Source organism: Lutjanus erythropterus, chromosome 2, assembly GCF_056507025.1.
Source record: "Lutjanus erythropterus isolate fLutEry1 chromosome 2, fLutEry1.hap2, whole genome shotgun sequence".
Classification (NCBI taxonomy): Eukaryota; Metazoa; Chordata; class Actinopteri; order Lutjaniformes; family Lutjanidae; genus Lutjanus; species Lutjanus erythropterus.
Window position 1 is genome coordinate 40,256,340 of NC_139318.1, and position 27,278 is coordinate 40,283,617.

At 39.4% G+C, this 27,278-nt stretch overlaps 2 protein-coding genes across 5 annotated transcripts; one reads left to right on the plus strand and one right to left on the minus strand.

Moving 5' to 3' along the window:
* Positions 1-572: 572 nt before the first annotated feature.
* On the minus strand, positions 573-9,852 carry LOC146332135 (transmembrane protein 263). Its single transcript, XM_084739618.1, has 3 exons — positions 9,519-9,852; positions 6,391-6,481; positions 573-2,042 (listed from the first exon to the last, which is right to left on the minus strand). The coding sequence occupies exons 1-3, from the start codon at positions 9,525-9,527 to the stop codon at positions 1,756-1,758; spliced, it is 387 nt and encodes a 128-aa protein (XP_084595744.1). The 5' UTR covers positions 9,528-9,852; the 3' UTR covers positions 573-1,755.
* A 2,927-nt stretch (positions 9,853-12,779) lies between these two features.
* rbbp5 (retinoblastoma binding protein 5) lies at positions 12,780-24,614 on the plus strand. Of its 4 annotated transcripts, none has more exons than XM_084739631.1 (14): positions 12,780-12,937; positions 14,681-14,706; positions 14,918-15,090; positions 15,576-15,716; positions 15,896-16,058; positions 16,460-16,569; positions 16,756-16,875; positions 17,184-17,337; positions 17,466-17,537; positions 17,776-17,893; positions 18,963-19,032; positions 19,389-19,624; positions 20,192-20,416; positions 24,214-24,614. In XM_084739631.1, exons 1-14 carry the CDS (start codon positions 12,919-12,921, stop codon positions 24,267-24,269), a joined length of 1,683 nt encoding a protein of 560 aa, XP_084595757.1. In that variant the 5' UTR covers positions 12,780-12,918; the 3' UTR covers positions 24,270-24,614. The 4 variants fall into 4 exon arrangements, with proteins under 4 accessions (XP_084595757.1, XP_084595760.1, XP_084595769.1 ...); XM_084739634.1 differs by having other exon boundaries at positions 24,217-24,614; XM_084739643.1 differs by having other exon boundaries at positions 20,192-20,269.
* Positions 24,615-27,278: the final 2,664 nt, after the last annotated feature.

Consider the following 27,278-nt stretch of genomic DNA (forward strand, 5'->3'; position numbering starts at 1 on the left):
ATGTTTCAGGTCCGCCCAATAATAATTAAAAAAAAACATGTCGACCGCTTCAACAACACATACTCAGCATTTCTTCGAGTCGTTCAGCTGCAGCTGAGCTGATGCCACAACACAAGCAAAAGTAGATGTAGGCGAGCTGCTGGGGAGGGGGGAAGAGAAGGATCACCACTGATTTATTTCTAGGAGTATTATTTTTTGTCCCTTTGTTTTTGTTAGTTTGCCTTTTATTTATTTCCTCTATTTTGTTGTTTATCTTGTCTTGTGTTTGCTCTTTTATTTTCTGTGTATACACTGGCAAATAAAGCCCCCCCCACAAAAAACAAAACAAAAAAAAGCGCCCCCCCCCCTCGAAAAAACCCCGAACATAGAAATCATGAACAGTTAAACAGTCTAATGTCACAGTTCAGTACTACATAGTTCTGTGTTTTCAGCAATTATTTTTCAACATGTATAATGTTTTTAATGTTTGTCCTTTACACAACTTTTAAAAACACTTTTATTTTGTAATGTTTTATGAGTTGAGAAATACACAAACAACTTTTGTTTATTTATAAGAAAACTCCACAGGTCACTTTTAACCTTCCAAACTACTTTATTGATATATCCAAAAAACACATACAAGACATTCACATAGTTTAGTCCCATCAGCAACAGCTCCCATTCACTCCAAATGTTGCATTGAAATGCTGATATTGCATACAAACGTTCACGAATGTTGCCTGTACTACAGTACAGTGTTCTCCTTCTCCTTCTTCTTCTTCCTCCTCTGAGTAAAGGTGCAGTTCAACCTTTACCGACTGACCAGTTCAGACAACATCGGGCACTTTTCCTCTCAAACAGCCATCCATGAATCAAACGCTGCAGAGTGTTTTTTTTTTTTTTTCTTAAATCTTACAAAACAAAAACTTGTCAAGGTTCAACGCAGCATTTTAACATCTCACACAAAACAAAACATTTAATAAAGCTGTAGAAAAGGCCTGAGCCCAGTGTTGTTGTTGTACTTGTGATTGTGTCGACAGTCTTCAGACATTTCAGAGGACTGATGCAGATCCAAGGCCGCTGGGTAAACCGCCGCCCCGGGGCTCTCCCCAAAGATTAAAAGGGAGGTCAGACACAGTGGAGGCTGCAGACTGAAGAATGTTGCTTATCATTCGCTTCCAAAAACACAAACTGCTCTGGTCACACAGATTTTCAATAGTACTTCAATACCTTTAGGGAAAAAAAAAAAAAAAGACTAAAATTCAGCATCTTAATTCAGAAACATTTCACCAAATATGTGTAGTATGTGTAGACAGAGTGGAGAGAAGAAAGAGAACCGCAACAGCATCAGTCTGGATTGTAAACAGATAAAAATAAAGTCGTCCACCGCGTGCTGAAGTGGATCCCAGTCTGTGAAATCTGCCTGGAGCCAGATATTCACTTCCAGACACACAAATTCCCACTCCGAGTCAGATGAGGAACTTTTGTATGAAGCGTTTCAGTGACTCAAAGTTAACTCTGGGTTGTCATGGCAACGTAGCACTACTGAATGTTTCGGTACTGAATGTAGCGTTTGCGTCAAAGTCTCGATCTCTGCGTGGCGACGAGGCGACCACGTTCGAGAGCGACAAAAGGCGTCAGAAGGCACTGTGGAGTTTGATTGGCAGACAGAGATCAGCTGATGGCCTCTCTCTGTTGGCTCAGGGCGGGGCAAGTCCATCATCATCAATCAATCAATCAATCAATCAATCATCATCTTCTTCTTCTTCTTCGTCTTCACTCGGCCTTGTCTTTCCTCTTGGCTGTGAACGGGACTTTGCTGGCTACCGTCGAGCCCACGGTGGAGACGCCGCCGGCCACGGCAGACACCCCGCCCTTCACCAGCCCCACGCCCACGGAGGGCACCGTGGTCACGGCCGATTTGGTGATCTCCAGGCTCTTGCCGCCCACCCAGGCAACCCCGCCCACCGCGGCGCCCACGACTCCCTTGGTGACGTTGAAGAGGCCTCCAGTCACCCGCCACATCATGCCGGGGGCAGGCACCGCGTGGTCCTTACCAGAATCTGAAAAAAAATCAAACACAAGAAAATCAGAATATTCAGTTTTATACAACCAGACATGCACCTAACGTTACTGGGAAATATCTAAAAGATGAAAACACCTGTCATGTGAAAAAAACAAAAAGTTGAAACATGTCCATCTTTCTTTCTCCAGAATAACAGGATTAATTTCTGTGCATTGACAGCCAGGAGACGTTGTTAAAAAAAAAATACTGTTAAAATAGTGTAGTATTAAAAAAAAACCCAAAACATGTTGCTTCATTAGGACAACTATCCAAAATAAACCTAAAAAGTGGGCAATGAAATAAAATATATGAAACAATAATTACAGCTGGGCCCCTCAGCTCTACACAGTAAAAGCTGTTAATCCTCCCACAATCTCATCAAAAACCTTTTGGTTACTGGAACTTTTGCAGAAGCTGCATCAAAACTCTGGAATAATCTCCCTGAAAATATAAGACCGACAGAATCTCTCGACTTCTTTTAAAAAGACCCAGTTTTACTTCTTTGCCAAACTTATTAATGATTCTTCATTGATATGCATGAGTGTCTGGTTGTGTGTACTACGTATTACTGTGTGGAGATGCAACAATGATCAATTAGACTGCTAAATTAATCTTAATCTTAAACTATTTTGATAATCAATTAATTGGTTTGAATATATAATGACCTTAATTATTTGTTCCAGCTTCTTTATTTGTCTAACATGGAATTATGTATTGACTGTATTCTTGTGTATAGAACTTGGCATGTGCCAAACAATTTCCATTTTACATGAATTTAATGGACAATAAAGTGATCTGACTCTGAATTAAGTGTCAATATTTTCTGGACACTTTTTACAAAACCAACCAACTGACTGATCAGTTGAGAAAGTAACTGACGGATAAATAAAAAATGAAAATCACTGTCAGTTGCAGCCCTACATTTATGCATTTATTTAAGCATTTATTCCTTGTGATAATAATTTTGCTTACTTGTGTTTGTTCTAGAGCGCTTTGGCACAAACTGTGGTTTGTTTTTTTTATGCACTCTATAAATAAATGTGACCTATAAAAATATTTTTTATTCGTGCTTTTCTGTTGCTGTATACTCCTCATGGAGCCTTCACACCGACGTTATCAACAGTCCTTGAAAAGACCCAGTTAAACAATGTCTGACTTTCTGACTTCTTTACTCTGTCTGTGCCTCTCAGACGTTCCTACTGAAGATGTAAGCCTTTAAAAAAAAACACAAAAAAACAATCACACTCAATAATTTTCACTGTTGTCTTGTTATGATTAATGTTTTAAGCAAACAACACTCAGCAGAAGAAAATAGTTCCTCTGTTGGGGACTATTTTCAGTCGCTGTGGTGAGCATTTCCAGCAGTAGGACGGACTGAGTTAAAATGAACTGGTGTGGTGGTGTGTGTGTGTGTGTGTGTGTGTGTGTGTTCATAATGTAATGAAGGAACTCTACAGCCACACTGGGGGGGTTTCGAGCTAAATGCTAACATGTGGAGTATGTGATAGTAATATGAGACTAGATACGGTTCTGTCATTAGTGTTGTCTAAAAGGTAATGTTATTTTCTTTTATTTTCTCTGTTACCTGCCCAGGAACTACAGATGTAAATTAGCATTTTTGCTAACTCTGCCATACTTACATAATGTATTAGATGTTCATTAAAATGCTCTGTCAATATAAATAAATGTTTATATTGACTGTTCTAGCTTCTCTGTTATTTGCATTTACCAAGTTAGTCATTATATCCACAATCCATCATTTTAACATATTTATACATTGTTATATATTTTATCCATCTTCAAAAAAGGACAGATACATATCCACTTGTCACTCTTACTTTTTACACAAAAACCTCATTTTAATACATTCGTATAGTTTTGTATTTTATTTATCTACTTCCTGTTTTATTTAAATTTGTTACGAGCTGACCCGTTTTTCTCACCCTTGTTTCATTGTACTGTTGATCCCGTGTTAACCTACATGTGACAAACAGGACTGCAGCGAGTCATTATTTTCATAAGCGACTGAACTGTTGATTATTTTCAGGATTAATCGTTTAGTCTATGAAATGTCACATCACAGAGCCCATTGCTTCTTTTGTCCAACAGTTAAAAATCCAAAGACTCTTCACTTACTATCGTTCACATTTGTAGAAAATCTATCGACTAATCCATTAATTGACAAATCACTGATGATGAACTTGAATGCATCTGTACTTTCTTGCCAAACCATTCAGTAAAGCTTTGACATGCTGGAGGCTCTGGAGTGAACGTCAGAGGACCACTGAAGAATCAGGATTCATCCTCTGGACACCATGAATGTCTGTTCCTACTTTCAAGGCGATGCATCTAATGTGTCTTAATTATTTTCAGTCTGGACCAGAGCGGTGCACTGACTGACCTTCCCATCCTTGGAGGCTAAAACGCAGTGAGCTGAGAAGGTATTTTGATATTTGTGGGGCTGGAACATAACCAGGAGTGTGTCTTTTCCTTAAAATTAAGGCTGCACCATTTGGTAAAAAAGTCATATTGTGATTATTTTGACTGAAATTGCGATTGTGATATTCAATACGATTAGTGGAAATGATCAGTTTTGCATTACAAATTTCTTAACTGAAAACAACAAAACAAAACAAAAAACTATTAAAATGTTTTCTTTCATCTGTAGCACTACAGCACCTCATTATAATGCTGTTTTCTGATATTTATGGATATTACACTTTTTGGTGACTGTATTGAGACTAATTGTGCAGCCCTTCTTAAAATCAGGGTTAAAGTCAAACTGTTTGCAAAAAACGTGCAAGTCTTCTTCTTAAGTCTGTTTGCTTAAAATGTTCACTTAAGGTTTTCTCTTCATCTTGGTCTCATACTCAGGGAATTAAAGATATTTAATCTGTTGCACAAAAAACCTTTGCAACCAAACTAAGAAAAAAAAAACATTATGGTACGCCTGACTCCAAAACAAGACTTTTGAAGACGTCAGCTTGGACTTTGGGGAACTCTGATCAACATTTTTCACCATTTTCTGACATTTTATGGACCAAACAACTAATCGATTAATAGAGAACATAATCGAGAGATGAATCGATGATAAAGATAATCAGTAGTTGTAGCTTTAATTTTAACCACAACATGGCCGAGTGTAAGAGGACAGATGAACAATGTATGGAATAAATTCTGTTAAAAAAAGTCTTTCTTTTATAGGACATTACATTAACGTCTAAATGAGAGGTCTAATTATGTCATTAAGGCTGCTTCATGTTAGCTAACTCAGCTGTAAGGCTACATAAAGTTACTGTCACAGTCTAGTTTAGGTCTATAGCTTAATACTTAAATGTTGGGCTGCACAATTTAATGAAAGTTCAAATGGCTTTCTGCAATTTTTAAATCACAGGAAGTGCAATATTTGTTAAAGGCAAAATGTGTATCAATTTTTTTTAATCAATAAACATTGTGAGGCAGAGGTGTCCTGTCCTCAGCCCTACTTTCCTGTGTAAAGAAATCAACAATACATACAAGTCGTTGGGAGAAAATGTCCTCTTTGTTATGAATTACTTCTCTAGAGAGTTTCCTTTCACTGTCAGCCATGTAACATCTAGTCTAACCTGAAAGGTTACCTCAGGTAACCTGTAAATTAACTCTTGAGTTATTCTGACCAGTTTTGTTGGATTCTGGACCTCCTGGATGGAGGCTATAACAGGTATCACAAGATCCAGTGCAAGGAAATGGTCTCCAATACACTTTAGATTTATTTTATTGCTGCTAAATCTCTTTTTCGATATATTTTTATGCCTGTAATTAGAGGATAGCTGAAGATATGACAGGAAAAAGGGGAGAGAGGGCCACAGGTGGGAGTCGAACCGACAGCCGCTGCAGAGGACACCTGACCACCAACTGCTAAAAGCCTTAAGGTTTTTCTTTAATTAAGGAAACCTTTAAAGGGATTCTATACAACACCCTTGTGCAAATCCCTCAGCTAAGTGTCATACCTGAGGAGAAAACTTAAGGTGTTTGTGCAACCGGTCCCTGATCCCTGTGATTCACCTGGTGTGTAACCTGTCATCAGGACTGATCATGTTGAAAACAGAATTAAGTTTCATCCAGTAACAACGGCGGTGTTTACTGGGAGGAGCAGCAGGGGACTGAACTGGTGCGAAGTGTCTCAGTGTTGGGACACAAATAGCGGGTTGGAGCTGCAGCCGTTCTTGCACAAACAAACTCCCCCGACTCCCCTGACAAACCAAACGTTTCTGAAATAGCAGCGGGCAACATGTGAGCACAGATTGCACCATATTCCCCGCTGACGTTTCAGCGTTTAGCCACAGCCTGGGGAGCTCGCTGCTTACCCTCGGTAGGCTGCAGGCTGTTTGCGGGTTCGGCGTCGTCCGAGGCCAGGCTGGTCCCAGGCTGGGGCTCCACGTTAACGCTGTTCACATTCTGGAAAACACAGGAGAACCCCAGACTTTATTTACTCTGAACACACCAACTGTCACAGTACGTCTCTGCCTTTAATACTTACGTGATAGTGCATCGAAAAACTGCCACATTCTAATATTTGACACCAAATGTCTCATCATAATCGCAGTTTTGACTGTATTTCACTCATTTAATTTGAAACAACACTGAAAGGTGCACTTCACTAGAACTTTTGACAGGCCTGAAAAGTTTTCATGAAGCCCGTGAAATATGTGAGAAGCACGGCCCGACCCGACCCAAACCCGTCGGGTCCCGTCGGGATCTAAAGCTCTACACTCCACCAGTTTCACACATTCATTTACTGGTCATGGTTTGTACTGCTCAGGCTGTGAAAACAGTTGTATAATGACTTCTGAAGGAGCTTCGTTAAGTTTCTAAAATAACCCCGATGATGTCACAGTGATGTCATCAGTGTTATCTCGGTTTAAGCTTAAGCTGGGCATACACTGTGTGATTAGAGCCCATTTCCAGACCAATTTTCAAGCTGCACAGCACAACTAATTTCAACATTGGATCAAATTTCGGCTTTGGCGGGCTCCCTTTGCCATGCAGTGCACAGGCTGAAGCGAGGAACGCTCGACTGGTTCTGAATGGCCGGTGGACGCGCAAATTAATTTCTGACATGTCAGAAAATTTGGCTGGTGGTTGTCAGGCTCTTTGAGAACCACGAGTCTATTTTTCTCACTGCACCTGCATGAAGTGGCAGACAGAGAGTCTGAAATCGCGAGGGAGACGCAACGCTTCATTTGGACCTCCAAGTCCACATATTCTTCTGATATTTATAACAAAAAGCCTGTTACAACCTGTGGGTGTGCATATTGAAAGATGTGGATATTTACCAAGCAGAGAGGATCTAATGAGATAACTCTGTGCAGTATTATGGGAAATGTAGGATCCTGTGTTTTTGGAGTTTGACTCACACTAAGAATTAAGCATCAGGATAATTTGACCTCTGCTGCAGATTTGGACCTTTAAAAAAATACCTTTTGTGAATTCCTAAACTTTGAAGTGCAACATTAAATCACTACATTGCATCTTCTGATGACCGTGCTTTCTTTTGTGAAATGAAGAACATGTTTGTTTGCAAATGTTAAACCCAGCTCTACTTAAAGATGCAATATGTAAGAATTGGACACCTGTCAAAGTCATAAGGCCAAAAAAATAAGAGGAAGCATATCGCTAGCATAACTGCTAACTGCTGCTAACTACAGCTGCAATTAGCTCGTCTGGACCAGAAGCTTGGAGAGTCAGGTCAGTGTTAGTGACTATGTTGCTAGCACAGGAACCTTGGATCGCCAGGAGGAGGAGGAGGAGGAGGAGGAGGAGAAGTTCAGGCCCTTCCAGAGTCCTGCTCCGACTACAGTTGAGCAAACTTGGTACCCGGCAGAACCTCGGTCAACTTGCTCTTTTCCCCGTTTACTGTACTGAGATAGCTAATATTAGCAAAATGCTAGCTAACTAGCTCACAACTCTACACTGTCATCATTAGCTACCCAGTTAGCCAGCATTTTGCTAACATTAGCTAGCTTAAAAACAGGAGGGGAGACTGGGGTTCTGCCAGGTAGCAAGTTTACTCGACTGTTATTGGAGCACAGAGCAAAAAGGGGCGGGACTTAAGAAGGATCAACCTGTAAACCACAACATCCAAACTATTACTGCTTCACATCTTGTTGCTAATTTTTCAATGCTGCGAAAAACAAAATTCCTACTTATTGCACCTTTAAATGACACTTACTCTGAGTCACTTTTTTTGAGATTCACTGTCTAATTAGTAAATCAGTGTTAATTTAAGTGTTCAATTAAGTCCTAAATATAAACTACAGACTGGAAATCTCACACACTGTTTGTTCTCTTGTAACAAAAGTCTGAAATTCCAACATAAAGTCTCACAGGAATTAATGGAGTCTGTGAGTTGATGTCGGTTTGAATCTTCTATTCCTGTTGCTCGAGATATCAGTGTCAGGTTTTATACATGAAGAATATAAAAGGAACGGTCCTTCACACCCTGTCATCCTGCGAGAGAAAGTCTATTTATTTCAACTCAATTACAGATATGAGTGTCTGTGTGGCCGGCGGGGCTCAGAGTCAAACATGTAATTATCTAACAAACTGTACTTATCACACCAAAGGATATGTACATTTTAAAATTTAGAACTAACCCTTTTTTTTCAATCTTGCTTGTTTTTGTATATATTTATTACTTGTTTTATTCAATAATATTTCACCACTCTATTTTATTGTCACTGATGATGAAATGTGAGTACAGTTCAACATTTTTTCTCATGTTTTATGTTTGGTTTGACAAAATTTAACTCAAGAGATGCTTATAAGGTGACTGCCACACTGAGCTTGAGCAGGGATCCACCTGACTGGTGGTCATATCAGTGTAGGTCAGTTTGATCTTAACCTTTTTTACTTGTGACTTTTTGGTTATTAAATGACTCACGCAGGCCTCAAACTAGTGCATTTTCACACGCCTTTTTTTTCTGTTGTTGTTGCAACAACAGAATTTCTCCAACAAATCATTTTTGCAAAACATCACTCCCTATTTTCTTTTTCCTGTAACTCCCAAAAAGGAACCAGATTCCAAAGTTAAGAGCCAAAGTTGATCAATTTTGCCCCTGTTGGATCTGGGAGACGAACTTGATGTGGAAAAAAATGCTTGTGTCTTTTAAATTAGGATTTGGCACAGCTGGATCAGAGCTTCAGTAACAGTTTGCATGAAGCCACGACACGTCCCTTTAATGCCACCAGACAGAAAATTACACTTTTTTGCACAAGAAAATGACAGAGAAACGGAGATGCTACTACTGATAATTTTATAACAATTAAAAACCAAAACTGTTGTTATATCCAAATTCCACATCATCACTCATCATGGAGCCTGCTGCTGAAAAAAAAACTAGTCATACAACTTGAATGCAGGTGAAGTCTCGTCGCTCACAGGCAGGTTTTGAACCATATTTTAACATTAATGAGGATGCTGGTCGGTTCTTACCTTCACCATTGTTCCCAGTGCTTCTTCTCCCACTAACACACCTGGCAGAGAAACTTGAGACAGGAGCAGCTTCTGTTTCAGCCTCCGGAACAAAACTCTGCTGTAGATTAATTAATTTTCTGTGAGTGTGAGAGAGAGTGAAACCCGCAGCTCTGCTCGGACTGTTGACGGTCTTTTCTTCTTCTCGGGTTTTTTTTTTTGTTTGTTTTATCTCATTAATGTGCAGCTTTCTAACTTCTCCTCACGCTCAGCTACAGAGAGCAGAGCTACGCAGCTCTCTTTTCACCCCGCTGGTTCTGCCGACGTGGCGCCTCCAACCACACTCACACACACACACGTCCACAAACACACACACAGTCAAAGTACACACGACAACGCACTGGACTTCCGTTTGAGGCCTTCAAAGTAAAAGCCCTCTCGGTGGTGATGTGGACTACTTCAGCGTGTTTTGGGCTCATGGAGGGAGTATCAAAGTGGAGGTGAAGTACTGTACAGTGGAGTCATAGGAGTGCCATAAGAAAGAATAAATCTGTTAAAAAAAAAAGAAATAAATGTGCAAATATAAAGGATTGCTTTGTCTACATATTTACCTGCTATATATCAGTGTATGTGTACGTATATACGTCAGTATTTGTTGTTTGTTTTTTTGTATATTTGATTTTTAAAAATGCACATCCTATCATTGTATATTATTGTTGTTGTTGTTGTTGCTGTTGTTGTTGTTATATATATATATTATATATCATAATAATAATAGTAATAATCATAATAATCATAATAAGTCAAGCTGTCAGTTGAAAGGCTTTGGGTAGGCTTTAATGTGTCCAAAAAGTTCAGTAATTTATATGCAATAAATAAATAAATAAATAAACAAACATAAGTTTGAAAAAGATATATATAAATAAGTATGCACAGAAATGAAGAAGGCCTATAATTATTCTTTATTCTTTCACATTTTGTTACTTGTCATTACAGTTCCACATCCTTATAGTTCCTGTTTATTCTTCAATGTAGTGTATGCAATGTAATGTATATTTCTATATTTCTTTATTTGCTTCTTTCTTCTTCTTCTTTCTTCTTCTCTTAATAAACTTAATATGTAGGATTCTTGACTTTTTTTCTTTTCTCTTTTTGTGACTGCTATGCACTAAAATACTAAGGAAATTTCCTTGAATTTGAAAACCTACTTGGCAATAAATTGATTTCTTCTTGTCATGCTAATGTGTTAGCAAGTTGGTGTCCATACAGGGTTGTTTGTCACATGCCTCCAGGCCCTCCTCATTGCCTTTTTTTGACAGTTACACAGCAAACATTGGTTGGACAGTGATGTGTTGTAGTAGGGTAAAAAATAGCCTCAGTTAGACAGCACATATTGTGAAATATACACCAAAGCAAAGTTACAAAAATATAGTAAAATCTATGTATATAACTGATCCGTGCACATATTTGGAATACAGATATAAATATGACAGAGTCAGCTTTTCCTTAAATAACTATCAGTTTTAGTCTGCTTTTGTTGTGAACTGACAGTCTTGTGTCATTCTTTCCACGTCTAAGGTCAGACGTCTACATCCTCTGAACTTTACCCATCATTAATGACATTAGGAAAGAACGGCAAGATGTGAAAACTTGGCAGATGGACCGTAAGAAGCATAGACTGGGTCCAAGCTGATGTATATATACCACATAACACTTTCTACATGGAGCAAACCAGACTTTAAGACAAATTCAGTGTATTTACACAGACAAACAGTAGCCTATTTGAACAGTTTTGAAGAATGTAACACCTGTTCTTCAACTAGGATATAAATAACTTAATATTTTTTTTTTTAATCCCACATATATTAATGGCTGTTGTTTTATTCCACAGTAAGATATGCCACTCTGAGTGTTTTCTCACCTCAAGCTAATTTATTCTGGGCTTTTATTGTGAAGACAGGAAGTCGCTTGGGGGCGGTAGTTGCAGCTCCGGATCCAGTTCAGGATCCTCCTGCATCAGCAGCAGCCACAACTGGTGGTTCAACAGTGAAGGACTGTGTGTAAAGTGTCTGTGTGACGTTACTGTGAATGTTTCTGAGACTCTCGTGTAAATGTGCTGCACACACATGGATTTACATGCAGGTCTGTAAAGAGTCACATTTAGATGGCAGCCATAAAGTTAAAGAGCAGATAAGCGTCAAGGGTCAGGTTGTGTATGGTGATGTTGGCAGCAACTTTAATTCGCTCAGAATGGAGCAGACTAAAACACAGTAAAATAGACTTTTCATTTAACTATAAGGACTTTAAATTATTATTATATCAGTAACACTTTATTGATCCTGGGGAGGAAATTCACAAGCTAGCAGTATAAAACAATTAAGAAGAACTCCATCTTTATCAGCTGCGACATTAAACTCATGTACAAATTCATTAGTTTTGGTGTATAAATGGATATGCAATATTTATAATTCAGTAATATAATATATTTAATTTTAGTACTTTTAATTGTGATATTTTTGCAATGACGATAAGGAAGATTTTGAATGTAGGACCTTCACTAATGTGCTGAACTGTGGAATCATAGGCCCCATCAAAAAGAATAAATCTGTTAAAAAAAATATAAAAATCAATGTGAAAATATATAGACAAATACCATATATATATATATATATATATATATATATATATATATATATATATATATATGTACAATTATAGCTTAGCATCATTATTTATTTTCACATTGATTTGTTAATTTATTTATATATAAATGTATTATTTTTAATATATAACATTGATATATTTATTTACTGTTTTTGCATATAACATACTCTCTTTTTTCTGTATGTTTTTTTTTTTTTTTTTTAATAAATATACAGCAGGATATATATCTGTTCTCTCCCCTATGGTTCCCTATTGTTTTTGCTATGACTTAAAATGTGCTGTGTTGTATTGTATTCTACTTTTACTTAAGGGTTTTGAATGCTAGACCTTCACTTGCAGCAGAGTATTTCTACACAGTGGTCGTCCAACAGATAAACATTTATCTTATCTGCGTGAGGATTGTCAGGTGTAGCAGTAGTTCAGGTATTATTTCAGTGCCAAAAATGCCTGCTTCAGAAACAAGAGACACGGGAGAAGTTAAGACAGTGCAGTATGTCACTTGCTGTATGAAAATATGTAGAATTTATTTTTTTCCTCTATTTTTGAAGAGGTTACAAACTTTGGTCCACGCTCCGGCATAATAGGTGTCTTTTATTTTGTTCAGGCATATTCCCGGTCACATTGTTTTTGGGTCCTCACGGGAGGGTCGGCGCCAGTCTCCCCGGCAGTCGTTGTAGAAGTAAATACGAGAGAAATTTAGTGAAATATTGTGAGAAATCAAGTCGTTAAGGAGAATTGGATCTTCGGTCGTCCAGCAATGAATCTCGAACTGCTCGGTAAGTCACAAAAATGTTTCTTTGCTTTCAATTTCAGTGACTTTTCGTACATCGTACCGCTGTAGTTGTTGTGGTTAGCATTGTTAGCCTAGCATGTTAACGGCAACCGATACGAGTCAAGTTAAAAATTAAATTAATTATTAGAAGTTTTAAGTTCTGTTGAACTTTTCACCTTAAATTGGTTCCTAACGTATCGTTCGAGTCTGTATGTAAACGCTGGTTATAGAAATGCAGTCACATATAAGTGGCTATTAGCTAACGTTAGCCCCGATACATTGTGTCGTATTGTGTTTGAATTAAATGTTTTCGTTATGGGAGCGTATATTCATCATCTTACGTTGTATCGGTAATTTCCTTATAAATTCCACCACATTTATCAACTGCAACTGTTACTAGAACCACTGGGAAATAAAAAATAAAAACAGCTGGCCCCTGTGACAGGGAGTAAGGTCATTCTGGGAAAATATACTATACAATTTATGTCTGTTCCTATGGAATAAATGTTTAATAAACCTACTAACAGGTTTTAACCCGACAGTCTTTATAGTTTCTATACTAATCTAGTTAGTTTTTTGTGATCGATTTTTAAAATTTTATTTTTTCACAAAGTTGTTCACAAAGGTGTTCATCAGCAGTAACACTTGTCGGGGCATTGATAGACAGGTACAGAGATAAAACAGATAACAGTAAAAGATACTCTTCCCCCTTCTTAATAAATCTATGACTCAACATTGCAGTCACAATATAGCTGGCTAATACAGTAACAATACGGTATAGTAACACAAAGCATACATCTGCATCTTTGATCGCTTCTTAACACTGTTCTACCCCTTCCCCTTCGGTCTTTCTCAGAATCCCACTATACATGAAGGATATTTCCTATCAGTACATTGCGAAGTAAAAACAAAAGGCCAGCTTTGATAAGTCTGAATATTATGTTTTTTTGATATACAGCTGGTTTGTAAAGGTCAAGAATGTGGAATATTTGGGATATCATATTTATTTCTGAAAACAGAAATAAGTATTATATTTGTGATAGATATATATGATAGTGTAAAATCAAAATTCCTTTAATATCTACTACATGTTTGATACCTGTTTTGTTTTTTCAGTTGATCAGCTGATATGGATTGATCTGATACCAGTACCCTTCTCAATACTCAAGATATATGACTTCTTTCTCCTTATTTTTGATTCTGCTCTAGGATGAGTTCAAGTTATCTTTTAAATTGACCGCTTCAATTCACCCATTTTGGTGAATTATTTTGTTAAAGCATTGAAGAAATGTTTATTTCTCCTGTAAATGTCTGTGTCTAATCTTGAGTAAGTCGAGACTTCAGAGTTCTTTCTCAGAAATCAGATTTGTTTAACAAAACTTCATAATTTCTCTCGCAAATATCTTTTGTCACAAATATTTAATTAATTGTTTAAAGTTTCCTGTGTAGACTTCAGTTTTTTAAAGCGTATTTTTCACTTCTGTCTGAAATCTTAGATTTATAAAAGTTGTCTCTGCTGTGAATTTCTGAATAGATTCCTCATGAAATAATTAATTGAACTGTACTGCTCAAATATCCTGCTGTTCCACACACAAAACCATTACTATGTTAATTAGAATGAAACAATGATTAATTGAAGGATATGTTGTGTTTCTGAGCCAGCTGTCACTTGAGTGCATGCATCCTTTACAAATAATGTTTTGTTGTAAGTGTGTCTCATCCTTGTCTCTTGTTTTTCCTGTCCTAGAGTCATTTGGGCAGAACTATCCAGAGGTAAGCTGCCGGCTCTTAATACACTTAAAAACCTGATAGAAGTCCTGATTAATATTTATGCACTGAAAATCACCCAAACACCAATACAAATGGAGTTTCATCTTGAGCAGCAGTCACATGTGAAGCTTCCTCTGGACTGCTTCAGTAGTCATACAAACTCTCCGGCTGTGTTTCAGTGTTTTTCTATGTGTGTATTTGTGTGTGTTGTTAGGAGGCAGATGGCACCCTGGACTGCATCAGCATGGCCCTCACATGCACCTTCAACCGGTGGGGCACCCTGCTGGCTGTGGGCTGCAACGATGGACGCATCGTCATCTGGGACTTCCTCACACGAGGCATCGCCAAAATCATCAGTGCACACATCCACCCAGTCTGCTCTTTATGGTGAGACTCATCACACATCATGCAGTGTGTGCTCTCATCACTGCTCGTCAGTCCCATTTTGTGCACCAGTACACTCAGACGCATTCATCATTTACCTTCCTCACCTGGTCCATCTCAGACTACATTCACATCAAACAGTCTAGTCTTTAAAACACTTTTTGGGTGAAAACTATCTATGTGTATGTTTCCAAGCTGTTTAAAAAGACCTCTGTCCACTCTGAAGGGATTTGAAATTTCCTCCCAAGCTCTCTTTTTTTTATTCCTTACATAACTACTTTTGTCACTCTTTATGTGAGCAACTGAATATGACACTATGAATGAAATTTTCATTATGAATTAAAGAATGCTATATGTTTGTGCCTGAGGGGCTCCAAATTAGCACCAGCCAACAACGTATGCAAGTGACTCACTAAATTTGAACATACACTGGCCATATGGCTGGTGGACAAAAAAGTAAATTGTGTACCCTTTTTGTGTGTGTGCAGCTGGAGTCGAGATGGCCACAAGCTGGTGAGTGCGTCCACAGATAACATTGTCTCGCAGTGGGACGTCCTCACAGGAGACTGTGACCAGAGGTTCCGCTTCCCCTCACCCATCTTAAAACTGCAGTGCCACCCCAGAGACATGTAAGTGACCTGACAGCTTCTGTCTGTAAATGTTACACCTGATTCACCCGCTCTGAAGTTCAGCTGTTGGTCAGATATACCATGAACACCGTGTACAGTGCCACATGATAAGTTTTTATCAGAGTTTTTATCAGCTCATTGCTATTTTGTACTAACAAGAAGTTATGTTTGTGTTTTAGGGACAAGGTGCTGGTGTGTCCCATGAAGTCAGCCCCGGTCTTGCTGACTCTGTCAGACTCCAAACATGTTGTCCTGCCTGTGGACGACGACTCAGACCTGAATGTGGTGGCAGCCTTTGACAGGCGGGGGGAGTACATTTACACTGGCAATGCCAAAGGAAAGGTCAGCCTCTCTATCAGACAAATCTTTACCAACAGTGCACCTTTCTATCTCATCACTGCACTTCAAGGTGGCCCAAGTAAATATAAGTTTTAGAGAGGAAAAAAATCTCATCACTTAAAGGTTTATGCTTAAAATAAGAAACTTTATGGCTTTGGTTCCCCCATTGGTAGAATCTAAAAGGATGCTATCTATGCAGGCTAACAAACCAAAAATTTTCATCTGAATTACTTTTGTTCAGATGAAATAACAAAATCATTTTCTACGGGTCTGATGAATACTCAAAACATTTGTAAATTTCCCTCCACTCACATTTTCACCTGTTCTTGTGTTGTATGAATGATGTTCAGTGTTTTTGCTGTTTTTCTTCACCATCATAACTCCTTCTGTCTTTTTTCTCGCAGATTCTGGTGTTGAACACAAACACTCAGGAGCTGGTGGCTTCCTTCAGAGTGACAACGGGCACCAGCAACACTACTGCCATCAAATCAATTGAATTTGCACGCAAGGGCAGGTGAGAAGCAACATTTTTGTATCTAAACCTGGAAGAATGAAGACAGTCTAAACTATGCAATCTACACTTTTAACATTCAGCTGTATTCCATTTCGGGTCCTCCTTCCTGTGCTTTTACTGTGCTATCTTTCCCCTGTCTCTAATTTTGCCTCTTTTTTTTGTCCGTCTGTCCTGTTTTCTGTGCAGTTGCTTCCTTATAAACACAGCAGATCGGATCATCAGGGTGTATGACGGCAGGGAGATTCTCACTTGTGGCAGAGACGGTGAACCTGAACCCATGCAGAAACTACAGGACCTGGTCAACAGGTATGTCAACACAGGACTACAGCACAAGACATGTGGAATTAGGGAAAAACGTTATGCTCAATTTTAATATTTTTATGTGTGAAACTGCAATGAGAGGGATGACCAACTTCTTTTCTTCCAGATGCAGAGTTTGTGTAATACTTGCAAGCTGTTACAAATATTTTAGGATTGGCTAAATTTCAGTGGCTGAAATCAAAGTTTCTGAGGCTAACACTTGTTGAGAATCTGTTACATTTTGTAGCACTGCATGTGTTTCTTTCTTTGATCTCTGTTTGTTCATGTTCTCCTCACCCGTTCTCTGTGTTCAGGACTCCGTGGAAGCGCTGCTGTTTCTCAGGCGATGGCGAGTACATCGTGGCTGGTTCGGCCAGGCAGCACGCCCTCTACATCTGGGAGAAGAGCATCGGTAACCTGGTGAAGATCCTGCATGGAACCAGAGGAGAGCTACTGCTGGATGTCGCTGTAAGGATGTCAAAACTGAATTTCAGACTCAGTAGAACACTGTGTGGCGATTTAAACATGAAACAACACTTCTGTTGACGTATTTTAAGTCATATGTAGAAAATTTACCTCTGCCCTTTTACATCCAGTGGCATCCTGTTCGCCCGATTATTGCCTCCATCTCCAGTGGAGTGGTGTCCATCTGGGCTCAGAACCAAGTGGTAAGTAGACAATGACAGTCAAGACTGAGTGTATGTGAGTGAAAAGATGGATTTATTATTATTATTATTTCAGTGTGAATCTCTCATGTTTCTGATACTTGGGATCAAAAACTTGGCTCCATCTTCCAGCTGGTCAAAAATGTGGGAATTTGTCCTTTAGTGAAAGACAATAACCAGCTGAGTTGATGTAAAATGTTGTCACTGTGACTGACTTGTGAGTGTTTTGGTTTGTCTGCAGGAAAACTGGAGTGCTTTTGCTCCAGACTTTAAAGAGCTGGATGAGAATGTGGAGTACGAGGAAAGAGAGTCTGAATTTGACATAGAGGACGAAGATAAGAGCGAACCTGAGCAGACAGGTAGACCACACACACAGAGACACTGCAGTTTGACTGACAGGGTTTGTTTTTTTTTTGGTTCAGACAGGGCCTTTGGTCGTTCTCATTTGTGTTGTTTTAACATTGGTTCTAAATACTGTTTGAATGGAGTGGAGTTGGGGTTTACAGTGCAGAAATACTGTGTTTACACATGGTGCTTTTTACAAAAATCTGGAAATTTGCCAAATTCACAGTATATGGGATGTAACACTGGCAAAAACAAAAGAAAACAAAACACTGAAACATGATCATGGTATGTAATTTCAAGCGAAGTTTTATTGTATAGATTATATTTATTTATTTATTTGTATTTGGGACAATTATTTCCCCTCAAAATGAGTACACCAACCTACAAAGGCGCCACTACATCATTATTAACAGCTCTCTTGCTCTGTCTACACCCAGTTCCACAGAACAACACTTCAGATGTGTTCCTGTTAAATAATTATCTAACTAAATACTAATTGAAACTGGGTGTTACGTATGCAGTGGTAAGTAGGCTAAATTTATTTGATTTTCTGTGCTATGCTGTTACTCACAGCTTAACACTGTCAGAACAACTTGCAGAAGAAGATTTTTTCTCCTCAAAGATTTATTTTGTAGTGGCAATCCAAAGCCCTCTGTATTTCCTGTCAGTGCAAAACTGAAAAGAGCATTAATTTCTCGTATTTTCCCTTCCTGAGTCAGTCGACTATTTTGCATTTCAAACACAGTCTCAGGGTCGCCCTGATTGCTCAGTTGGCAGAGCGTGTGCTTAATGTACTGAGGCTATCAGTCCTCCTGGTTTGATTTCAGCATGCGGCCCTTTGCTGCCCAGTTTATCTGTCTCCTCACTTTTCTGTCAAGTGTCTAACTGTCTGATGTTATAAAGGCAAAAAATACACCCACCCCCCAGAAAAACTATAAAAAAATACAACCTCTATCACACACATTTGCATTAACCCCTTCAGAATGTGACTCAGTGGCTCACTGAAGATCAGCTGCTCTGCTGTCACATGCACTGGTCTTACTGGTTCTGTCTGGATGTCTCAGACTTGTGCTCATGTTACAGGTGCAGACGCTGCAGAGGATGAAGAGGTGGACGTCACCACCGTTGACCCCATAGTTGCTTTTTGCAGCAGGTGAGAAATGACAACATATAATCATCCAAACCTGAAAACTGGCTTGGTGCAAGTTCAGTCTCTTTAGCCGTGTCTTCACAAGTAGTGCAGTGAAATCAGATCGACAGCAGTGACGCCAAACTGCAGTTTGCCAACTCAAAAAAAAAAAAACCTGAATGTCCACTTAGTCTTTTTTTCCACATTCACATTATCTGGGGTCATCAGAACTTTTTAAATTATCCCTAAAACTAAATTAAAATCGAAGAGGTTTTGCTAGCATGGCTTGTAAAATGTGGAACAGCTGATCCTATCAAGTCAGAGAGGCTAATTCTGTTCTTTCACCTACTGAGAGTCTTTTCCGTGTTTATGTCCTGTAGTGATGAGGAGCTTGAGGACTGTAAGGCCCTGCTGTACCTGCCCATTGCCCCTGAGGTCGAAGATCCAGAGGAAAACCCCTTCGGTCCCCCGCCGGATGCCTCGGTCCAGGCTGCCGCCCCAGAGGAAGCGTTGGCCGGAGGTGACAAGAAGCAGAGGCAGCCTTCGTCTGAAGGAGGCCCAGCCAAGAAGAAGGCTCGCACCACCACCATCGAACTGCAGGGGGTGCCAAGTGATGGTGAGAGAAACTCAGCAATAAATACCCACACAAGATCCAGTGTCAGTCAGGTTTATATATTGGCTATAATAGACACTCTCATATATTTACGATTTCCCCCCATTATATTTTAGTCTCCCTGTCTTCTGATCTGCTCCTCTTCATAGTTACCTTTTATTGCAAACCCAATACTTCTTCTGTGTTCACCTGTTGCCTTCATAAGTCTTATAAATAATATCTCGACTTTTAGGCTATCCCACGATATGCAATATATATCTTTATATACACATTTTCTCTAAAATAGTAAAGGTCAGTATGAAAGTATTTCCCCTACATAAGTCTTATTCATTCAGCTTATTTCACTCCATATATTACCCCTGGTCATCCACGCCTGACCAGTGGGGCATAGAACCACAGCTGAAGAACCGCTGCTGTAGATTATTAGAAATTAAAAGAGCTGATGAGTGGTAAATATATGATGTGACTCTGATGTATGTACATTATAATGATTTCAGCTTGTGCAGCAATTTTAATACAAGTAACTGAACTGAATTTGACTCCCCGTGTCCATCCTCTCTGTCTCCTCAGAGGTGCACCCCCTACTGGGCGTGAAAGGCGATGGCAAGTCCAAGAAGAAGACAGCAGGCCGGCCCAAAGGCTCCAAAGGTAAAGACAAAGACTTCCCCTTCAGGCCCAAGCCCTACAGGGGCGAACGGCCCTCCTTCCCCATCGAGGCCCTGGGCAGCTCTGGCCCAGGAGGAGGAGGAGGAGGAGGAGGGATGAAGGGCAGAGCAGAGGGGGGCCTGGCCACAGGTAAGCACGCCACCGCCCCTGCTGCTGCTGAGTCTGGGAGCTCTGCTAGTCCTGCAGCCCTGCTAGTCTGACTGACACCGCCTGTCTCCAAGGCAACTCCCCACCCCCCACCCCCTCCCTGTACTGCTTCCACCTCACACGAACCCCCCCCATCACCTCCTACCCCCCCAACACCCCAGCTCACTGACAGAGGCCCGCCTGCTGTAAAGCCACAGTCTGGAGGTCAGATCAGGTTATTAAAGCTACTTTAAGATGTTTTTAACTGTTTAACTGTCCTCATTAAAAACTGATACATGTGACCTGTATAAGCAAACGAGACCATCAGCAAGAAGATTTTCTGACTCTGTGCAATTAATCTTAACTTTCTAAGGCAAAATTACAGTGATTTGTTAGTCAGCCAGTTAAAAAGAAGCAGAAGTATAGTTTTCTTTTGATAATTTTATTATCAACATTATATTCTATTTATGGTGGTGGAAACAGTACTGCTTTTGTCCACAGGCCTCCAAAATCAACACAACATTGAAGTTACTTGTAGCTGCTTTAAATTCATCTGTTATAAAAAATGATATTTTACTGTAGTATTATTCAGTAGGAGGAAAGTTACTGTGTTATTGTTACATTTACCTCACTTTTTAATGAGAAAATAATACAAATACACAACATTTTCTCTTAAACGCCCATTAAATACGACAATATACAGTACATATTACACATATACAGGCCATGGCTGGACAATATAGCTGGAGAAAATGATCATGAAATCATGTTTCAAGTTAGTCTATCAATAATTATTGCTACTTTTTATTGACCTATTTTTAATTTTTAAGAAAATCTTTAAAAAGGTTGAATTTAACTGCTTTACTTTGAATTTAACCACTTTATTTATCAAGGCACGCAGGTCATAGACCTAAAAACAAACAAAAAAAGCCATACTGGTGAGCTGACTTGTCCTTTTTTTTTTTTTTTTTTTTGAATTTCCTCACCATGTGCACGCATTTTCTGTTGTGTGATATATCGATTGTGCGACTGAACAACACACCTATTAAATGATTGGCTCTTGTCACTTGTAGCACGCTCCATTATCAAGGGAATTGATGTGATTTTAACAGACAGTCAGTACATTAATGTTCTTGTGTGTAGCTATGGTTTAGAGAGATTAACGGCAAAATAGTATTTATAAGTATTCTCTATCTTACAATCTACAAGAGAAGTGTTGTTTTTTCCTTTCTTTCCTTCTTTGTTTTTTGCCTTGAGGTTGAATTCCTGCAGTCACTGGTTCTGAGTCACTGCTTCTGAATACTAAGAACTCGTTAAAATCTCCTATTTTCTGCAAAAAAAGCCTTTTGTGAACCCATTAATTTTAGCGCTCGCGTGTCCTGAAACACGAGCCTTCTCAGAAGTAACTAGCCTGCTCTGTCGTAGCTAAATTCCAACCTTGAAATTATGTAATTACAGTGATGTAACTGGGCCAACTTTTCAGCCGCAGATGTTTCTTTCAGTTACTTGTCATGCTGAAATGATAGCTTAGAGTTCAGCTTTTTGGATTTACAGTAAGTGAACAAAGTGGAGTGCAACATCTGTAAACAGAAACTCTGCATGTTTGTAACACGTGTCTTAATCAGACATACAGGCGTCCGTCTCGAATCAGAGTGCAGAGCAGTGTGAGCAGGTGTTACAAAGTCAAATCAAAAAAAGCTCCAACCCCACTTAACAACCTGCTGAAAGAGCCGGAAGTGCCAGATTTAAATGTGTGTTAATCCACTGCTTAAAATAGTCTCCCAAAAACGTTTTCTAAAAATGACGGCGCCCAGGTGTTTTAGGGAATCGATGAAACAAAACACAGAAATAAACTAAAGATAGGATGGGGTCTGAGAATCAGTAAAGGCAGCGGTGAAAATGTGTGAAATGTGGTAAAATGAAGAGGTGCGGTGAGGCGGCGAACAAAAAGAACCACGCACAGGAGAGAGAGGGAGGGAGGAGAGCTCTCTCAGCCTTTGGTGGAGATTTTATAGTGGAGCACCGGGCCCTTTGCTTCCAACTAGGTAATCACTCCGCCCCTCAGGTACCTGCTGTGTGAGGAAAAAACACAAAACACACTTATAATTTTGTCATCAGTTCTATAGAAGCAGATTTTACTGTGACTCTAGATGCTTGTCTCCCTCCCAGACTGTGGTTTTATGACTGTTCGACCTCTGCTAACCTCAGCCTCGCTCTGACTAATTCATTGAATTCATTTGAATTCCGGTGAAGTTGGACCGTAGTTGGCAGATGGGTGTTGACGTGGCTAACGGTGGGATGGTGCAGCTTGTTTTCCCCTGCGGGCTCGCTGGCTAGTCTGCGTCTACTTCCTGCTTGGCCTTTGACCCTCCTGCTCCCACTCCCACCTCGCTCCTTGGGCTTGCCATGTGACATGAACGTGTGTCTGTAGCAGCGCTGCTCAGGTCCTGTCTTTTCTGTTTCTGTGTGTGTCAGAGATGTCGGGCCACAGTGTATGTTTATGTAGTCGATATTAAATGTCTCATTCTACTGTGATCGTGCATCAAAAATTCTGTTAACTGACGGCTACATCGACCACGCAAGAGTGCATTGTAAGTTTAAACCTGCTTTGTCAAGTGTGAAAAATTATCCAGCCATTATGTACGGGACTATATTATTAAAAAAAAGACCAATAAGAGCACATTGATCTTTCTTAGCATCAAATGAAGAAATCGAATGTGAATCATTTGTATAATTATATCAAAGATGAGATGGTTTGTACTCCAACTTTAGTCTTTTTCATTTCATATTAAAAGCCTTCCAGTTTTTTGAGATGTTATTTTTAAATATGCAAATGGTGCATTATTTAATAAGATATGTGATCATTTGCATAAATGTTCTGATCATTTGATAAAGCCAGTATCAAAATTCTTGTTTCAGTTTACAAACAACAAATTAGAGTCAAAGGCTCTTTTTATTGCTGCATAAATCATAACACAGTCATAAAAAAAAGCAATTTCAGGATCGTAAAGCCCTGTTAAGATTTGACTATGAATGAATTATCAACAAACCTCTCTGTGAAAACCTCAGAATATAAATAAGAATGAAACTGAAACGTTTGGTGTATGTAAGTGCTGCTGAAGTGAGGATTTCTGGCTCAGAGTACGAGAGAAAAAAAGTCATTTTCACAAACAGGCTTGTCAGGATTGGCACTTTCAAATTCTGTACATTATAGACAAAAAATTAGAGACTACAGGTGAACAGGGTAAAACTTTTAACTGGTGTAATACAAGCAACATAAGCCCAAAATATCCAAATTGACCAGTGCATTCTTGTAGTATATTAACTTAACAGTAATGAAGAATTACGAATTAGTTAGTGTGTTTAAAGAAAGAAACTGAAAACTGCAAAACTAATGACACCCATCTTTCTCAGCTGTGTGTCATGTTTAATGTTGATGAGGAAATGTTTGCATGTGATCAAAAAATGTAAAAAAGAGTGAATACTGTGAATGAAAACAGGATTAAATTTAAAATGAAAACTTGGTGTGGTGAGTATGACAAGCCTCGGTTTGTTGCATTGATAGATTTTGTGCCCCAGAAATGTACATTATACTGAATTTATCAGGTGAGACATCAGATTAGAGGTAATTCCACCCTTCTTCTAGTGTTTTTTATCCTGTTTATTTGTTAGTGTTGGCTATTATTTGAAATTTGACCATTATTTGAACTCTGGTTTTTATTTGAGCATTCACAGTAGTTATTCTAAGCAGTGAGTCATTGTCCGTGATGTGTCTGTCTGACGGTGTCTCTGTTCCTCAGCAGGGGGTCTGGTCTCTCAGTCGTACAAACAACATGACATCGGAGGGATGGACTGATCGCTGCTGTGTACAGTTGTGAACAATCACCGACAGGCTCAAACAAAGAGAGACACAAAGCCTGATGCCATGTACAGACTGTGCGAGTGAGCGGCCTGGTTGACTCGCAGACTGTTTTCTTCTTCCGACCAGAGCGCAGCGTCACAGGAAGAACTCCTCCGATGACTGACAGGAGCCGCCGACGAGGGTGTGACGCAGCCGAGTCGTCACCGTAGAGATCACACGTCCTCTGTCTCTGTAGGATTCATCATGTATAGAACGCCTGTGCCCTGATAGTGTGTGTATGTGTGCGTGTGTCGTCTTTTCTTGTTGTTTTTATACGTATTAAAACATTTTGATTTATAAGTAACGAGCTGCTGTGTGGTTCTGTGTTCTCATCTGTGGATCCTGACAAATGGTGGATTTCTGAGGCAAAGCTGAAAATAGAAACTAAGGCTGAATCACAAAACGTTTTTTAAAGGTCTTACTGCTTGGGGCAGGAATGATTTCCTGTTTTGGTCCAAATGACAGCAAAGCTGTACCAGTCTGTTTGAGAAAGAGCCCCGCTGTCTGTCCAGCATGTGATGGAGAGGATGGTCAGGGTTTTTCATGATGGATAACAGTTTGTTCAACATCTTCCTCTCCACCACTGCTTCAAAAGTGTCCGGTTTGCGTCCAGTCGCAGAGCCAGCCTTCTTAAAGTCTGCTTGTCTCTCCGGTTCTGATGCTGCTCCCCCAACAGACCACAGTGAAGTAAAGTGCACTGGCCACAACACACTGATAAAAGATTTCCAGCATCTTGCCGCAAACGTTGAAGGATCTCAGCTTCCTCAGGAAACATAGTCTGCTCATCCCCCTCTTGTGTACAGCCTTGGTGTTGTAGTCAGTCAGCGGTGCACTGATGCAGAATAGATACGGAATAATTTAAGGGCATAGAGTTGTTGACAGAGGTTGAAGTTCATTCTTGAAGAGTCATCAAAATGGAGAAAACTCAACTTTTTCAGGGGAAGGACCCCTAGACCACCTGCTTTGATTTCAAAATCCTCTGTACTTTTGAGGTCTCAATGTTGGCAAGTATGTGTCTACGGGGGGTGTGAGACCTATTCTATGGAGTCCGCCATGTTGCAACGCCGTGTTTCTACGGCAGCCCACAATGTACAAACCGAACACCGACTCTAGAGACCGCATTCTGGGCGAGTTTCGTGGCCACCGTAGGTTCTCCGACTCGTTTGGAAGGAGACAGTGAGACAAGGTGTTTGCAGTCTACAAGACCAACTAGACACCACTAAATCCTACACACTGGTACTTTAAGATTTAAAAGAAAAATCCGTCCCCAAATCGAAAACACATATTTTTCCCTTTCCTGTAGTGCTGTTTATCCATCTAGATTGTTTTGATGTAAGTTGCAGAGTTTTGGAGATCTCAGCTGTAGAGATGTCTGCCTTCTCTCAAATATAATGGGACTCAAAGTGGTTCCTACTTGAAACTGCTCACAGCAAGGTCTGTGGAATATCCTGAGTAACTGGGTCATGATTTTTGGAAAGACACACACCAAAAGCCAAGTACCATTCATAGTTCCATTATATCCAAAAAAGAAGGCAGACATCTGTACGGCTGATATCTCCAAAACTCTGCAACTTACATCAAAACAATATAGATGGGTAAATAGCGCTACAGATCTGGGGGTGAATTGTCCCTTCATAGTTACTCCTGACTGTCCCAGTTTGTTTCAGAGGTCATTTTAAATTTATTGTGGGGAGAAACGCAAATGAAAACCGTCACCGTCAAATTAGATATAAGTCTGTTACATGAACTGAAACTATACATATAAACACAATAAGAGAAGTAGAACTTGCTATTGAAAATCTGATAGTTTCACAGGTATTAGTGGAGAAAGTATTCAGTGCTCACTAGCATAAACACACTTAGGATAAGGTTTCCCTTAAGTGTTCATCTCAGGACACCTCAGGAAAAAAAAAAAAAATAACATGCCCATAACAGTCCTTTAAAACCGCAATAATTTGTGTAACATCAGATGATAGCTGAATTTATGGTGACTGTAAAGGAGGAAGAGACACTAAGACACATTTTTCTGGACAGAGAAAATCTCCTTGACACTATGAGACATGAGAAACTTGTTAGAAAGTACAGATTTTACATTAGCATTAGCAACTTTGTAGCTAGCTTGCCAAACGTTATCGTAATTGTCTCATATATTAGCATTAGCTTTTATTGAAACTCACTGTTTTTTTATGTTTTCTGGCTGTTGTATTTTCATTTCTTCGTGACTTCATTTACAGTTTAATTCTCACGTGGATTTTGTCAGTTAACACTACTTGTTGCTATGTCCACTTTTTGGGGTTGTTGGTTAAATGTACTTATGCGCTCGTGTTTCCATACTTTTTGAGGAGGAAAAACATCCTCAACATCGTTTTTTTTTCTGTTTTGGAGAAGCCAGCTAAGATGCTAACTAAGTGTGTTGGCTAATCTAGCTAACAACTGGCAACAAAGCTAAAGAATGCTGTGAGTGAAGCGTAACCATGGTAACTGGAATGTCCATGATCTGTATTATGACAGTAACTGTCGTGTAGTCAAGGAAACCACCTTAAGAAAGAAGCTTATGTGACACAAGTACAAGTACAAGTCATGCGTTGAAAATGTAACTTGTGTAAAAGTATGTTTTATTAGCAAATGTTCACCTCAAAACAAACAAACAAAAAAAAAACAAAAACAAAAACAAAACAGTTTTTCTTCTTACCCGAGGTGCCATTTATCCATCTAGATATTTATGGTGTGCAGGAAAAAAAGAAGAAAGACAGACGGAAATGTTCCTTTCCAGAAACCACGACCCAGTTACTTAAGATAATTCATAGACCTTGAACACGTTCATGGACAAACTACTTTCTTTCTATGGTACAATCTGCTGGAACTACTTCATTTTTACTAGAAAGAAAATAGTTCCTTAACTTGAAACTACTTACAACAAGGCCTATGTATGACCTTGAGGGCAATATGTTGCTTTTTTTTTTT